Below are 18,176 nucleotides of genomic sequence, written 5' to 3'. Positions count from 1 at the left end.
ACAATGAATTTTACACAAAAAAATTCCAGTGCAGTTGAAGTTCAGACTTCCATCTTTCATATGAGGGTATCCACATTAAAATTGGAAGAAGGGTTTAGGAGTTTCAGCTCCTTAACATGTGCCACCCTGTTGTTAAAAGGACCAAAAGTAATTGGACAGATTCAATAATTTTTAAATAAAATGTTCATTTTTAGTACTTGGTTGAAAACCCTTTGTTGGCAATGACTGCCTGAAGTCTTGAACTCATGGACATCACCAGACGCTGTTTCCTCCTTTTTGATGCTCTGCCAGGCCTTCACTGCGGTGGTTTTCAGTTGGTGTTTGTTTGTGGGCCTTTCTGTCTGAAGTTTAGTCTTTAACAAGTGAAATGCATGCTCAATTGGGTTGAGATCAGGGGACTGACTTGGTCATTCAAAAATATTCCACTTCTTTGCTTTAATAAACTCCTGGGTTGCTTTGGCTTTATGTTTTGAGTCATTGTCCATAATAATAATAATAATCTTTATTTTTATATAGCGCTAACATATTCCGCAGCGCTTTACAGTTTTGCACACATTATCATCACTGTCCCCGATGGGGCTCACAATCTAGAATCCCTATCAGTATGTCTTTGGAATGTGGGAGGAAACCGGAGTGCCCGGAGGAAACCCACGCAAACACGGAGAGAACATACAAACTCTTTGCAGATGTTGTCTTAGGTGGGATTAGAACCCAGGACCCCAGCGCTGCAAGGCTGCTGTGCTAACCACTGCGCCACCGTGCTGCCCTACAGATTGTCCATCTGTAGTATGAAACGACGACCAATCAGTTTGGCTGCATTTGGTTGGATCTGAGCACACAGTATGTTTCTGAATACCTCAGAATTCATTCAGCTACTTCTGTCCTGTGTCACATCATCAATAAACACTAGTGACCCAGTGCCAATGGCAGCCATGCATGCCCAAGCCATCACACTGCCTCCGCTGTGTTTTACAGATGATGTGGTATGCTTTGGATCATGAGCTGTACCACGCCTTCGCCACACTTTTCTCTTTCCATCATTCTGGTAGAGGTTGGTCTTGGTTTCATCTGTCCAAAGAATGTTCTTCCAGAACTGTGCTGGCTTTTTTAGATTTTTTTAGCAAAGTCCAGTCTAGCCTTTTTTTATTCTTGATGCTTATGAGTGGCTTGCACCGTTCAGTGAACCCTCTGTATTTACTTTCATGCAGTCTTCTCTTTATGGTAGATTTGGATATTGATACGCCTACCTCCTGGAGAGTGTTGTTCACTTGGTTGGCTGTTGTAAAGGGGTTTCTCTTCACCATGGATATTATTCTGCGATCATTCACCACTGTTGTCTTCTGTGGGCGCCCAGGTCTTTTTCCATTGATGAGTTCACCAGTGCTTTCTTTCTTTCTCAGGATGTACTAAACTGTAGATTTTGCCACTCCTAATATTTTAGCAATTTCTCGGAAGGGTTTTTTCTGTTTTCGCAGCGTAAGGATGGCTTGTTTCATCTGCATGGAGAGCTCCTTTGACCGCATCTTTACTTCACAGCAAAACCTTCCAAATGCAAGCACCATACCTCAAATCAACTCCAGGCCTTTTATCTGCTTAATTGAGAATGACATAACGAAGGGATTGCGCACATCTGTCCATGAAATAGCCTTGGAGTCAATTGTCCAATTACTTTTGGTCCCTTTAAAAACAGGGTGGCACATGTTAAGGAGCTGAAATTCCTAAACCCTTCATCCAATTTTAATGTGGATACCCTCAAATGAAAGCTGAAAGTCTGAACTTCAACTGCATCTGAATTGTTTTGTTTAAAATTCATTGTGGTAATGTCTATAACCAAAATTAGAAAAATGTTGTCTCTGTCCAAATATATATGGACCTAACTGTACATCACCAGCCTCAGCCCACTGAACCCAGCACGAGCTGTATATATCACCAGCCCCAGCCCACTGAGCTCAACACCACCTGTATATACATCAGCCCAGCTACAGCCAGCCCCAGTATATACATCAGCCCAGCCACAGCCAGCCCCTGTACATACATCAGCCCAGCCATCCCCCAGCCCCTGTATATACATACATCGGAAAAGCCAGCCCCCAGCACGTGACCTGTATATACATCAGCCCAGCCATAGCCAGCCCCCGGCCCCTGTATTTACATCAGCCCAACCCCAGCTCAGCACCTGTAGCATTTGCCTAAGGAGCTCGTGGGTACTAGGAGCTCCTCCAGATGCCTGAGACCTGATCCTGATACATTCAGTGGCACGCTGCAGCCAGGGACGGGAGATGGAGAGAGCAGAGCCCTCTCTCTCCAATAAAGAACGTCCTGACGATCAACATCAGGCATTCTTAACCCCTCTGTGCAGGACACCCGGGCCACTGACTCACTGATGCGCGCAACTGTAAAGCCGCCGTGCCCAAAGATTTAAAGGGAACTTGTCACCCCCAAAATCGAAGGTGAGCTAAGCCCACCAGCATCAGGGGCTTATCTACAGCATTCTGTAATGCTGTAGATAAGCCCCCGATGTATCCTGAAAGATGAGAAAAAGAGGTTAGAATATACTCACCGATGGGCGGTCCCGCTGCGGTCCGGTCCGGGGCCTCCTATCTTCTTACGATGACGTCCTCTTCTTGTCTTCACGCTGCAGGCATACTTTGTCTTCCCTGTTGAGGGCAGGCAAAGTACTGCAGTGCGCAGGCAGCGGGAAAGGTCAGAGAGGCCCAGCGCCTGCGCACTGCAGTACTTTGCCTGCCCTCAACAGGGAAGACAAAGTATGCCTGCAGCGTGAAGACAAGAAGAGGACGTCATCGTAAGAAGATAGGAGGCCCCGGACCGGACCGCAGCAGGACCGCCCCTGGGTGAGTATAATCTAACCTGTTTTTCTTATCTTTCAGGATACATTGTGGGCTTATCTACAGCATTACAGAATGCTGTAGATAAGCCCCTGATACCGATGGGCTTAGATCACCTTCGATTTTGGGGGTGACAGGTTCTCTTTAAAGGGCTGGTGGCAGGAAAAACAAGGCCCTGTGACTGGGGCTCAGTGTGGCCGTGGCTGGGGGCTGAGTGCGCCGTTCTGCCCTACAGTTACACAATGCTCCGCACCTGCCTTATGACTGACAGCTCTGGAGAATGAACGCTGCCAGAAACAGACAATGGAAATCTACAGCACAGGTGGCTTTGTTACGGGAGTAAGTCGCCTGTATGAATGGTTTCAGTTTGGGGGATGACAAACTCCCTTTAAAGGGCTATTTTAGAATGAAAACGAGTGATCCCCTATTACATGGAGAGGAAACTTTTTCTTTTTCCTTGGGTGGGGGACACTAACAGAGCACGCCAGCTGCACAGTGCACTACCCTGCATTTACAGCCTGCAGAAGAGATAAGCTGGTCACGTGGCCGCCTCTGCAGTACAGGCCTCCGTGCAGTGTGAGAAGCCTTGTGCACAGGTACGTGGCCCACTCCTCCTGCGACCACACACTGACACACGTCTGCGCCACGGTGCACTGACGTCACACAGCAGCCGACCGGGCGCCGCTCAGGTGACGTCACACACCAGGTGGCCGCCGCTCGGGACGTCACAGCAGCTGACCAGCCGTCGCTCAGATGACGTCACACACTAGCCGACCGGGCGCCGCTCTGGTGACGTCACACACCAGGTGACCGGTCTCTGCTGCTTACCGCACTGTACACCTCACTATTGCCGCAGGGCCGTTGATAGAGCTGCTCGTTGTGCTCCTGGCTCTGTACAGTGGCCATTACAGGACAGGCAGCCGGTTGTTCCAAGCTCACAGGCTTTGTCCCAGTGATGTAATAATCTCATCCCGACCCCGGCACTGTCGTGGTTTTCCCTATGGGACTAACGTTCACATTTGCGTTGTGCGCCGCTGCGTCGGCGACACAACGCAAATAAAAACGCACCAAAATGCACGCAAAAACGCTGCGTTTTGCGACGCATGCGTCGTTTTTTGCCGAAATTTGGACGCAAGAAAAATGCAACTTGTTGCGTTTTCTGCGCCCGACGCTTGCGGCAAAAAAAACGCATGCGTCGCACAACGCAGCACAACGCATGTCCATGCGTCCCCCATGTTTATAGTGGCGCATGACGCATGCGTCGCCGCAGCGTTTCCCGACGCTGCGTCGGGAAGCACTAATGTGAACGTAGCCTAATACTGGAGGTGCACACGTATATTTGGTACAGGTGGTCCGGCAGCCATGTCAGTAGCCTGCGGACCTCCTGCCGGGATCCCTGATACGTCTGATTAGTAGTCCCATATGTGAGTAATGACATCACACTAGTCCGCGGCGTCCCCAGGGATCCCCGCACGTGTTACGTAGGGCTCTGAGCCGGCGGCCATGGACTGCTGACACCAGAGCAGGACCAGGGTCCGGTCACTTTTTTTCTCACCTCTAATATTTGGTGAGAATTCTTTTCTAATCCACAAATGATGAACTCGGTGTTATGCGTTCACACGTTCAGTATTTGTAAGCCCAAACCCGGAGTGGTGAACAGTGCAGAGGCGGAGTACAGCTACTGAACGTGTGAACATGACCGGAGGGCGACATCGCGCGGATTCTGCACACAATAGTGTCACCTTGCGCACAGCGGGTCCATTTCTATGCAGACATTTTCAGGAACAAGTAGATGAGATTTCATACACTTCGCTGGATCACTCTGCAGATTTTCTGCACCAAGATGCCATGTGTGAACGTAGACTAAGGCCAGGGCACTGCGCGGGCACGTACAGCTCAGCGGCAAGGGCCAGACAGACTTTGATCAGACACATTTGTGCCATTTTGTCTGCCATTTGCAGTGGCAAAAATAGAATTAGCGCAGCGATTTGCCTGTGAAATGACCGTTTAATAATGTCTCCTGCTGTTTCTGATAATTTTGTAACCGTCGTGTTTGTGGTCGGACGGTAACCTGACGGACGTTACATGTGATGATGCAGTGCCACTCTGTAATCACAGATTCGGCTGAGTGTCCCCAGAGTCAGGATTCGGGCATGGAGCACCTTCCTGAGTGTAAGGAAACACTATGGTGGTGGTATTTGCTGTGGGGCCCAAGCCAAAGATCCCTGCAGTCTCAATATGTTGTGCACTTCCTTCCCCCATAGGGAAACACTGAGGTTATAGTGGAGTCCTAACCTCACTAGACAGGAGTTCAGAAACTTAAAGGGAACCTGTCACCCCCAAAATCGAAGATGAGCTCAGCTCACCAGCATCAGGGTCTTATCTACTGCATTCTGTATCGGACCGCCCCTGGGTGAGTATAATCTAACCTCTTTTTCTCATCTTTCAGGATACATCGGGGTTTATCTACAGAATTCCAGAATGCTGTAGATAAGCCCCTGATGCTGGTGGGCTTAGCTCATCCTTGATTTTGGGGGTGACAGGTTCCCTTTAAGTGATAACCCATCAGAGATGTCCATGTGACGTACAGTTATGACATTCTCACTCCCTGTAAGCCAAGAATGTAGGACAACCGGTTACTGAACCGTATGTAACTGTCAGTGAGGCCTGGTTGTGTCCTATTATTCTCACTGCCGTGCTGATCACTGAGATTGTGAGGCAGCGTTCTCCAGCATTGTCATATTTGTTGCTTATGACATTTATTTTTTCCTATTCCATTGGATGGAAAACAGACTAGTAATTGAAAAATACATTGGTAAAATGACTGGTTTTGTATGTGATCCTGACGGTTCTTTTGGGACAACAGAGCCGTGGTAAGAATTCCCATCACACTGCGGATGGCATCTACACTGGGTGGAGACAAGATATGTGCAAATCACTGGCAAATTTGGCTTCTTTTAGTATGGTCTGCTATTAATGTTAGGTTAATGACCACCACAAGTACAGTGCCTTGAAAAATTATTCATACCCCGTGAACTTTTCCACGTCACAATTTTCAGATTTGTATTTTAAAATTTTTAAAATAATTAGAAAACCATGTATCATTTCATTTACACTTGACAAATACTTACTACTTTGTGTTTATTTTGTCAAATAAAGTCAAGTGTCCAAGTGGCCACACTAGACCTTGGAAATCAAGGTCCCAGAGTCTGGAGGATGAGTGGAGAGGCCACAATCCAAGCTGCTTGAGATCAAACCAAAGTCAGCACAGCCATCTACCAGGAAATTTTAGAGCACTTCATGCTTCCCTCTGCCAAAAAGCTTTTAGGAGATGGATATGTAATTCTACAGCAGGACCTGGCACCAGCCCACACTGCCGAAAGTACCAATATCTGGTTTAAAAACAACAGTATCACTGTGCTTGATTGGCCAACAAACTCACCTGACCTTAACCCCATAGAGAATCTATGGGGTATTGTCAAGAGGAAGATGAGAGACGCCAGACCCAACAATGCAGACAAGCTGAAGTGTGCTATCAAAGCAACCTGGGCTTCCATAACACCTCAGCAGTGCCACAGGCTGATCGCCTCCATACCACACTGCATTGATGCAGTAATTGATGCAAAAGGAGCCCCGACCAAGTATTGAGTGCATTTACTGAACATACATTTCAGTAGGCCAACATTTCGGATTTGGATTAAAATCATTTTTCAACCTGGTTTTATAAAGTATTGTAACTTACTGAGATAATGGCTTTTGGGTTTTCATTGGCTGTAAGCCAGCACTGTTATGTGTGTCAAGGAAATCATCCAGCCCTTTTTTAAAAGCTGTTATAGAGTCTGCCATTACTACTTTCTGTTGTAGGGTATTCCACATGTACGACGGTCTTTGCTGACTTCTTTTGGAACTCATATGTAACTGAGGGAAGTGTAGCAAATGTGTTGCCACATCCCGGTTACAGTGGAAGGGATGAGGGCCTCTTCATGAGACTTTGGACACACGAATCATATGATCATTGGATGTCTGACGGACATAGTAGCTGCTGGGTCTTAGCACACCAAGATCTGCAGGCCCGGTGATCTGTGTCACTAAAGAGAGGCGTTTTCCTATAATTGAACAATAGAAAAGGTCAATGTCCATCAGAGATCTTTTGTGACCTCTTGAGGGACATATGTAAAAAAAAATGGATTTATAAATGTATATATTCAATCAGGGTACATAAATTGCACAGTAATTTATATATACCGCAAAACAACTATGATACCATTTCTTCTGCCAAAAACAAGGCCTCGTACAACCATATCTAGGAAAAAAGGTATGGCTGCTAAAATGCGGAGTGGAAAAAATACTAAAATATCGGTTACTAAGATCTTTACAGGTCCAGCGATTAAGGGGTTAACCACATACTGTGTACAGTAGCCACATGTTGATACCATGGATCGCCTGTAAAGCTTCATGTTCTAGATCTGTATTCTTCTACCTCCACCTCTCCAAGCAGTGGCCCGCACAGACTCTAGAATATTAGGACAAAGAACCAACATGTGGGCATTTCTCTGCCGTGGCGGCATGCCTATGTATTCAGAGATCAATACTTGCCTGTTATCAGTTTGGGATTAGTAGTAGATCTCTTTATCTCCCTGCCATAAATGTATCTCTTCTTTCTTCTATTAAATGTAACAGTCCGTTCCTACTTCTGCTTTATAGTACACGGTTATGTACAGTCCACGGCTATGTCTGCGCAGAACTGTGGGTTTGGTCATCTAGTCTTGTTTTGTGCTATCACACTAATCTCTCCCTGGACATCACAAGGACAACAGGCCCAGTTTTGAGTGATTGCTATTACCTTTAGTTTGTTAAAGTGATTTCACACCATAGATATGGCAGATCCATTGTCCTGGTACCCCTCTCTAGTCTTAATACTCGTTTACACTGGCTGACTCGTTTGTCAGTTGGCAGTCATTTAACAGCCTGCTTAGACAGGCACACAGAATGATCAGAAATAGAGAATACTGTGAGCAGAGGCTGCCCTTGTTCTTGACATCACTTCACCTGTTTACAAAGGACTTAAAGGCTTCAAAGTAATTTCATCCCAAGAATGATCATTTTGCTCATTAATCAAGTGATTGACAATTATTGAGAAATAGACATTCCCAAGTATGCTCGTTCCCAATCATCGTCCAGTGTAAACTCAACCTTGCGTTCACTAATTGATATGCCGTTAATGTCTGCAATGGTAAAGACATATAAGCACAGCAAGTGTAATGGTTGCGTGAAAGTTACCCATATACCCCGAGAAAGTTTGGTCAACAACTCTCACATGCGCAAGAATGTTTGGTTCGGCCATTTTCTACTCAGAGAATAAAAGGATCGGGTGAATGAATTCCATCCTCCCAATCCTTATATCTCCAGACATACTGTGTTGAGGGAAATTCCCATACACATTAATGGCCGATTTAAACCAAATCACAGGATTTGGATGACTTTTATCAAATGAGCATGAAGAGACCTTTAACAGGTTGTCCTGTGTGGACCGGACAACACTTTTAGGAGTGGAGAGGATTTTTAATAAGAGGTAAATTGCAATGTTGCTTGTTTTTAAAAGCACTTTACAGTTTTAGCCATTTAAGAACTTGACACAACCCCTATAATCCTGAAGTGATTTCTTGGCTTTTGCTAAGTTGGACCCAAATTAAGTTTACTTCCCATGCCCTATATGTACCAAGTCAGATTGATTTATTGGCACTCAGTAACCTAGCACATGCCCCACCATCCCCACCCACAGTAACTACGTCCTTGGACCTTTCTATTTTAGGAAAAATAAAGCAAAATTCTCTACATGGACAAAGTATGGGTAAGCCACGTGAGTCCCCTTCGTTATTCTGCATGGGTATATGTTCACTATGCCCAGTGACAAGGCTGCACTCTCACATCCGTGTGACGTGTCGGGGTGCTTCCCGATTTTTCATGTTGGATCAGAACAAGATCTGTTCTTAATTTCACAGATCTCCCTCTCGGATCTGACATTTTAATGGATGTCTGAATAGATCCATTTATCTGAATGGGTCAGAATGCTGACTGATAAAAATTCGGTCATCACTTGAACAGTTGACGCGGATGTGTGAATGCACCCTAAAGCAAATATTTTGCAAATTCGATAACCTGCATGTTCCATGTGTAATGTGAGCAATTCTGTTTTTTCTAACTTTAATGGAATCTGTTCTTTTCTTTTTTAGGATTAAAACTTGACAACACAGCTAACTGACAAACAATGACTAGCGTTCTAGAATTCATTTCCAGAAGATCCCCCATTGTCTGCACCGGTGGATGTGTTGCAAGCAGCCAACCACTTGCTACACAAATTGGCCTAGGTATTCCATGTACAGTAGTTTTCAGTAAATATAAGTTGTCACACTGCCTTCTATGACCCATTTTTAAATGAAGTAGTCCCCTTGTAAAATAAAAATACAATATACTCACCTCCTGCACTGGCGTTGCTCCAGCAATGTTGGCCCTGGTCTCCCAAGGCTTTTTATGACATTGTTATGCTATGTGATCCCTGCAGCCAATCACCTTCCGCCAATGGGCTACTGTGCTCTTACTACTTCCGTTTTTCTGAGGTTCATTCTAAGGCCTGACTATTTCGTTTAAAAATTGGGGTGTCCAGGTAGCGGACCTCCCCTTTAATTTATTCCTTAAATAGGATCTATCACCTTCACACATACTAGAATGTATCTTGGGATTGGCAGCTAAGCCTGCTGTGTTCTAATGAAATGCCCTAAGATTCCAGGCTTACTGCTGGACCAAGCTGAGCTAAGGCCTACAGAGAAAAGGTATGTGCATACAGCATCTTTTTCAGGTGGATTTTGCCTGACAAAGCAAAACATAAAATTAACAAATCGATATTGCTGTGCACATGTTTTGTCTTATATAATTTTTCTTTACCACTTTAAAGTATGGAAACCCTGAAGCAGATAAAGAAGTGACATGCTCATTCTTCAGAAAGCTTCCACTTGAAACCACGCGATCACTATCCTTAAAGTGTAGCGTGAAAGGTGATGGCGGCGGAGACACCAGAAGAAAGACCTCAGAATACTATGGATCATGGGAAAGTCACATAGGCAGAGCAGGGGGCATGGGAACTTCCTAGAGGCAATTTTGCCTGAAGTCATCTGATTTGCATGATCGGAGCCAGCCATGAAAAGGAGTTTTTTTTCTCAATCTTGGTATAGCATTTGCTAATGACTTTTATGTCAAATTATTTATTTTGCTACAGCTGTTGTTAAAAAAAAAATAAAGAGGACATATTTTAGTAATTGGCCCTCCTTAAAGAGGGTGTCTTACAGCTGGTCACTGGGGGATAAGATGGCCATAATGTAATGATGGTATTACCCAACGATTTTGGCTAAACTGGCCAGACATCTAACGTCTCTGAACAGCAGGTATCCTCCACAGAAGGATGAGGCTGTTTGATTTCAACATGCCAATGCTTTTTATTATCAGGGAAGATGAGCCTCAACCAGAGGTGACCGACAGTGGCTCGCCTTTCTGCGTTCCGAACACATACACGCTTAGGCTAGTTTCACACTGAGCTGCGGAGGGCTGCAGACTACCTCTGTGAAGCCCCGCCCACGGTCGCACCTCCGCCGCTCAGCTCCGCCCACTTCCGCATGCGGCCTACGTACCTACCTTTAACACTAGGTACGCAGGTCGTGCGGATGTATGTGGATGCCTCCGCATGTGTCGTTTTGATGATGCGGCAACCCGCGTCAAACGCAGCTGGTTGGAATTTTTTTTTTCCTCTGCAGCGTCAAAACGACGCATGCGGAGGCATCCACATACATCCGCACGACCTGCGTACCTAATGTTAAAGATAGGTACGCAGGCTGCATGAACTTAGGTTCATAGATTGACTCCTGCAGTGTAAAGAACTTACGCCTCATTCTGAACTTTGTTTTTTTCATAAGTGAAAACAAAGCGGACTTCTTTCCATCAGTGTGCTGGGTCCTTGTGTGTCTCGTTTTGCCATCAGTGTTTCATAGTCTTTTTTTGACTTGCATTAAAAAAACTGATGTTTCTGAAGCAAATAGTCATTGAAAAACAGACATCACTAGCGATCAGGTAGGATGCTATCAGCAGTGCTCAGCATAAATGAGTACACCCCCAACAGATTTGTTACGGACGCTTATGCATTACATTTCTATACACTAAGCATATTACCCTTACAATACTTATTACAGTCTATCCTACCCTATACTTATTCCGTACGGAACACTACTCCCATTATGCATAACCTTTACATAACAAATCACATTATTTCCCGTGACTTCCTAATACATTTCAAAACCTCAGGACATAGCTTACACTTCACATGACACTATATACAGGATATAAAACATATGACATTATTCACATGATGCACTCGGTGTCTTCAGGGATAGGAGTGTGACAGCATACTCCACCACTCTTACAAATTCGCAGATGTACTACTTCATATATGCTACCATCACTCCATGCCCTTGATTGACATGCACTAATCAACATGACACTGATTCAAAACACACATTTAACACCAATGCAGCATTTATGAAGAAGAACAGGGTGAAAATAATCCAGTGGCCAAGTATGTCTCCTGATCTGAACTCACTCGAACACCTATGGGAAGTTCAGAAGAGACAAATTGAGCATCACTCTCCATCCAGGTTCTAAAAGAGATCATCTTTGAAAAGTGGAAAAAGACAGATATTATAGTATGTCACCAACATGTTCACTTCAGGCCTAAAAGACTTGATGATGTCCTTAAAAATCATGGCGGTCATACAAAATAATAGAGATAGCAGTTGTTGAAATGTGGTGTATTCATTTTTGCATCAACTAATTTGAGTAAAACTGAAGACTTTGTAATGAAAATGTTTTATTATTAATCATCTTACTTTTAAGTTATTGGTTAAAAGAGAAATTGTTTGAAATTGATTCTTGTCAAAATTGTGGAAATTATTCTTATCTTTTGTGAGATATTGATTAAAAATGTATTTTTCAAAGGGGTGTACTCATTTATGCTGAGCATTATAGGTGCTGACTGAGTTTTTTACAGACCCATAGACTTGAATTGGCAAATTTGAACTGTGACTCAGAAAAACCATGGGCCCGAGGTACAACGATTGTTCTTTCCTGGATGTCATTGGTTTTCTTGAACTATGATCACAATTGGATCAATTATGCATACATTGGAAATCCTGTAGTCTTTTTGTATGTACCTTATCATCACTGCTATGCTATGCCTTGTAGGTTTTACACAGTGAAACAGAAATGCTTCTTAGGATTCTTGTCTCCGGAGGATATTGATTAGGTCTGAGTGTCAGGAAGGTGGTAACAGTACCTGCATACTTTAGTTAATAGAGTTAATAGGTTTCATGTTTGGGGTGTGAACCAAGGTCACCATTCTTGGTTGTAGATGTGTTTATAAAGCGCACTATGTATCTATAGATTACAATGGACAGTGTTCAATTTCTCTGTCAAAGAGTTAGATGCTCCCCAGTGTGGGACTCTTTTAAAGAGAGTTCTGAGACATCAAAATTGCCATTTGCAACCTGTGTCATGCAAAGATCAGCAGGAGCCTGACCACTGAGAACCTAACAACCACCAGCATGATCCGGCACATGTCATCTAAGCATCTGACTCGGTGGGCAGAACGCCTGGGTACATGATTGGTGCCATTGGGTGACACCAGTGCCTTTTCCCCTGTGCTAGGTGCTTCCCAGTCCCCTGTCCAAAACACTGGCAGATGCCTCTTGTCCTACACGTATCCTTGCACTTTCTGACTTACCATCATGAGGGACTTCCAAATCCTTGTCCCAGCCTAGCTTTCAGCTGTCCCTACCTCAGTCCTTGGAAAGAAAAAGAAAGTTCCCAGCCACCCACCCAGAGGCCAAATGCTAAACAGGCACATTTCCAGGCTGCTTGCTGTGGAAATTTTGCCATTTAGGCTGGTATACACAGAGGATTTCCGCCGACTCATGGTGGCAGCTGTTCCTCGGTACTCAGTCCCCAGCCACCACTTTTTTCTCCCGGTATGGCGTCCCCGCCTTGTACCAGCACATGTTCAGGAACATCACCTGTGCCCTTACCAACGCACTTACTGGCATTTTCCACTTAACAACCGACATGTGGACAGTCTTTATGGCCGGGGACACTACATTTCCTTGATGGCACACTGGTTGAACATTGTGGAGGCTGGGGCCAAGTCACATACTGGTGCAGTGCATGTGCTCCACATCAACCGGAAGCTGGAAGCTCTGCAGCACTGCCTCAGTGAAGCAGCAACAGGCTGTGCTGGAGCTAAGTTGTCTAAGAGACAAACCGCACATCGTGGCAGAGTTACACAGAGGAATAACAGACCAGACAGATATGTGTTTTTTGACACTGCGCCTCCAACCAAGCATGGTGGTGTGTGATAATGGGCGTAACCTAGTAGCGGCTGTGAAGCTTGGCAAGCTCACATACGTACCATGCTCGGCACATGTGCTCAACTTGGTAGTTCTGCGTTTTCTGAAAACATACCGAGATTTTCCAAAGCTTCTGCTCAAGGTATGCCGCGTCAGGACCCATTTCCGCAAGTCGGCTACAGCTACCATCGCTCTGGCGCTGCTACAGCAGTGCATGCAAGTGCCAGCTCACCGACCACCCGGGGGGATCATAACAGACAGGCGCTTTCACCTGTCAACAGACAATGCAGACAGGGCTCACTCATAAAAATGAACAAAGCCTGCATTAGCCAACACTTTTTCACACCACCAGATGACAGCAGCACATAAGATGTTTGTAATATTGAATATTTTAATGAGACTCACCAGTTGTTGCGTTCAGGTGTCTATGGATGACCCTAATCATATTTTCTGTCTGGCTTTGCACTTTCTTCAAAGCCTTTATGACTTCATATGCACATCAACTACACTTTCAAAATATTTTCACTCGTGTTGTCAATGACTCATTCATACAGTTTAACATGGTAATTATTGCATTACGGTGGTATGTAAAATATACAAAAAGTGTAGAAAAATATTTCAGGATTAGATTACTCATTCATACAGTATTACATGCTTTATGTCACAGTTTTGTAGTTTATAACAGTAGAAAAAAGCATGTGTAAATTTTGCTTGTTTTTTCACATTTATTACCCATACACTATTCCGCGTTCTGTGTTACATTTATGTGATATGTAAGACTCCAAAAGAAATGTTTACAATTTTTGCTGGGTTATATTTCTCAGCCATAAAGTATTATGAATACTACAAAATACAACCTTTTCTCACATCCCCTAATAGCTCAGTGTAGTATTAGATTGATTCCCAAGTGAAAGGTCATTGGTTCAAATTGAGGAGCATCATCCAGCTCATCGAAAGCAGTCTCTTGGCAAAGAAAATGCCAAACTGCATCATATGAGTATCGTGACAGTTGAAAGAATACAAAATGAAGTTCCGTCCATCCATTCAGATGCAAAAAGGTGGACGTCCAGGCAAAATATCGGATTCAAAAAGTCAGCTCATCCCAAGGTCTACTAATTCTGGCGCGACAACCACGGCAGTGAAGGTGGCTCGTAGGCTTCATGATAATGAGATTAACCCCTTCATGACCGGGGGATTTTTCTTTTTTCCGTGTTCGTTTTTCGCTCCCCTCCTTCCCAGAGCCATAACTTTTTTATTTTTCCGTCAATTTGGCCATGTGAGGGCTTATTTTTTGTGGGACGAGTTGTACTTTTGAACGACATCATTGGTTTTAGCATGTCGTGTACTAGAAAACGGGAAACAAATTCCAAGTGCGGTGAAATTGCAAAAAAAGTGCAATCCCACATTGGTTTTTTGTTTGGCTTTTTTGCTAGGTTCACTAAATGCTAAAAATGACCTGCCATTATGATTCTCCAGGTCATTACGAGTTCATAGACACCAAACATGACTAGGTTATTTTTTATCTAAGTGGTGAAAAAAAATTCCAAACTTTGCTAAAAAAAAAAAAAAAAAAAAAAAAATTGCGCCATTTTCCGATACTCGTAGCGTCTCCATTTTTCATCATCTGGGATCGGTTGAGGGCTTATTTTTTGCGTGCCGAGATGACGTTTTTAATGATAGCATTTCGGTGCAGATACGTTCTTTTGATCGCCCGTTATTGCATTTTAATGCAATGTCGCGGCGACCAAAAAAACGTAATTCTGGCGTTTCGAGTTTTTTTCCCGCTACGCTGTTTAGCGATCAGGTTAATACTTTTTTTTATTTGATACATCGGGCGATTCTGAGCGCGGCGATACCAAATATGCGTAGATTTGATATTTTTTTTATTGATTTATTTTGATTGGGGCGAAAGGGGGGTGATTTAAACTTTTATGTATTTTTTATTTTTTTCACATTTTTTTAAACTTTTTTTTTTAACTTTTGCCATGCTTCAATAGCCTCCATGAGAGGCTAGAAGCAGGCACAACCCGATCGGCTCTGCTACATAGCAGCGATCTGCTGATCGCTGCTATGTAGCAGAATTGCACGTGTGCTGTGAGCGCCGACCACAGGGTGGCGCTCACAGCGACGGGCAATCAGTAACCATAGAGGTCTCGAGGACCTCTATGGTTACCATTCACAAGCATCGCCGACCCCCGATCATGTGACGGGGTCGGCGATGACGTCATTTCCGGCCGCCCGGCCGGAAGCGGTAGTTAAATGCCGCTGTCTGCGTTTGACAGCGGCATTTAACTAGTTAATAGGTGCGGTCAGATCGCGATTCTGCCCGCGCCTATTACGGGCACATGTCAGCTGTTCAAAACAGCTGACATGTCCCGGCTTTGGTGCGGGCTCACCGCGGAGCCCTGCATCAAAGCAGGGGAGCCGGCATCGGACGGTATAGTACGTCCGATGCCGGTAAGGGGTTAACAGACATTGATGCAAGCACCATGCAATGCACATTACAGAAGTCTGGAATGGTGGCCCGAAAAAAGGTGAAGAAGCCTCAACTTAAATATTGTCATAAGAACCGTCAGTTTGAGTGTGCAAACAAGTACAAAAAGTGGACAGTTAAAGATTTGAAATGGGTGATTTGGAGCAATGGCACGAAATTCAATAGACTAGGCTCTGATATGTGCAAATTGGTCTGAATGAAACAAGGGAAAAGGGGGCTAACGGTTTAAGAAATTGAAGGAAATGTCAAGTTCAGTGGAGGAAACCTGATGACATGGGGTTGTTTAAGGCTATGTGCCCACTATCTGGAAGTAGAAGCACTTTGGGCGCTGCGCATTTTCACTGCTTCCAAAATAATGCATTCTATTGAACGCAGTTAAATCCACATGTGTTCACAACCATGCGGACTTAACGCATCCAAAACATTCTATTGATGAAATCTCTGTTGTGGAGACTCTCGTCTCCGCAAGAGAAATTGACATGCTGCGGATCTGAAGGACATACCGCATGTCAGCTTCCACAGGTGATCCGCTGGCGACTATGCACGCATAGTGGACATGGAATTTATAGAAAGCCCATCCACTATGCTATAACATCTGACTGCTGCAATTTTGACACTGCATAAGTTGTGTACATACACTAATCGGTATTATATTGCTTACCCATAGACTATTCCAGGGTCTGGAGTACATTTCCTGGTGCTTAACCCTGAAAAGTGCATAGCCTTTACGAGTAGGCATACCAATACATGACAATTTGAACAGAATGTGTATGAGGCCCTCTTTTACGTCTAATACAGGGTGCATCTGAGTCCCTAATTTTTGGCAGTTCTTCCTTTATAAATTCAACTGAAATTTCCTATTTTTTTTAAATAAAAAAAAAACAAATTTTGGTTTGCTTAAGTTTAGTTTTGTAAAAAAAAATATTTTTTTTGCGTTATATACAAGTCATTATACAGAAAAAATGTTTCTTAACATTTGGAATGTTTTATTGTCACTTCTTAAAGTGGAGTAAAAGTGTGATACCATTGTTCTCCACAGCGACGTGGGAGTCAGAGATGCTTCCAGGGGTGTTTCCAATTCTGCTTTCCTTCTATACAGCACTTTTCCCATCCATTTGAACATTTTCACAGCCCCCCAGACCTCTTTGTAGGATCTGCCGGAAAAAATCTCGGCATTCCCTTTGACTCCCATTATACTCGTTACTCGAAATGAGCATGTGAGTATTAGGAATTGCTCAGTTCGAGCAACGAGCACCCGAGCAGTTTAGCGCTCACTCGTCCCTACTCATTGAGCTTCCTATATTAATTGTAAACCCGCCATCTGATTTTGGCACTAAGACTACGGGACTGGACCAACCACTCCTAGACTCTTTAATGACTTCCCGTCTCACCATCCTCTTCACCTCTTTTGAGATTACCTCTCAGCGTGCTTCTGGGATCCAATACCTTAAGTTCACCCGAACATGAGGCTCCATGAGATCTATGATCTGCATACAACCTGGTAATTCTGAGAACAGATCTCTGTTCCATGTAGCAATTCTCGGCACTGCTGCATTTGGGTCCATGACAACGACAACACCTTGACCTCTTTCACATTGACTTCAGACTTAGCCACCAAACACGGAGCTTCCATGGGTTCCCTATCTCGCCATGGCTGAATCAGGTTGAGTTGTTGCACCTGCCTTTCTCCCTTGTTGCTGGACTTTATAGTTGGTGTGACCAACCTTTTCAACTATTTTACAGGTACCCTGGGCAATTCTCTCTTGAATCTGGGCCACATGCTCGATTACACTCCTGTATGGTGTAGATTCCAAAGTCTCTTTTGCTACATCCAGGAGTCCACGAGGGTTTCGGCCATACAGCAGTTCAGAAGGGGAGAAACCAGTAGAGGCCTGTGGGACTTCTCTTATGGAGTACAAAAGGTACGGCAGTAGACAGTCCCAGTATTGGGCGTATTTCTCTACGACTTTCTTCGACATGGCCTTCAAAATTTTTTTTAAACCTCTCCACCAAATCATCCGTCTGTAGATGGTAAACTGAAGTCCTGAGTTGTGTGATTTACAGAGTTTTGCACAACTCTCTCACCACATTTGACATGAATGTAGTTCCTTGGTCTGTTAGGATCTCCTTGAGCAACCCAGTTCTGGAAAAGATATGGACCAACTCCCGAGCTATACACTTAGTGGAGGAATTTCATTCTGGAATGGCCTGTTGGTAATGAGTAGCATAGTTAGGACCACCAGAATATACTGATGTTTTGCAAGGACTATACCAAGGCCCCCACTAGATCTATGGCTATGCGATCAAAGGGGAGATTAATGAAGGTCAACGGCACTAATTTGCTAAGGAAGTGAGCCACTGGGAAGGTCATCTGGTAGGTGGGACAGGATCTAC

The 18,176-nt window shown here is 44.3% G+C and overlaps 1 protein-coding gene across 2 annotated transcripts in view; it reads left to right on the top strand.

The window, feature by feature from the left end:
- The first annotated feature begins 3,107 nt into the window (after positions 1-3,107).
- Positions 3,108-18,176, top strand: part of LOC138638382 (glutathione hydrolase-like YwrD proenzyme) — a 104,318-nt gene continuing 89,249 nt past the window's right edge. Inside the window, exons 1-2 of one of the 2 annotated variants that reach the window (XM_069727623.1) lie at positions 3,108-3,185; positions 9,080-9,214. In XM_069727623.1, coding sequence (XP_069583724.1) covers positions 9,115-9,214 — 100 coding nt within the window. In that variant the 5' untranslated portion in view covers positions 3,108-3,185; positions 9,080-9,114. Of the gene's footprint in view, positions 3,186-3,353; positions 3,443-9,079; positions 9,215-18,176 lie in introns of those variants that run through there. The other variant, XM_069727621.1, reaches the window with a different exon arrangement.

This window comes from Ranitomeya imitator, chromosome 5 (genome assembly GCF_032444005.1).
Source record: "Ranitomeya imitator isolate aRanImi1 chromosome 5, aRanImi1.pri, whole genome shotgun sequence".
Lineage (NCBI taxonomy): Eukaryota > Metazoa > Chordata > Amphibia > Anura > Dendrobatidae > Ranitomeya > Ranitomeya imitator.
This window is presented reverse-complemented; position numbering and strand designations above follow the sequence as displayed.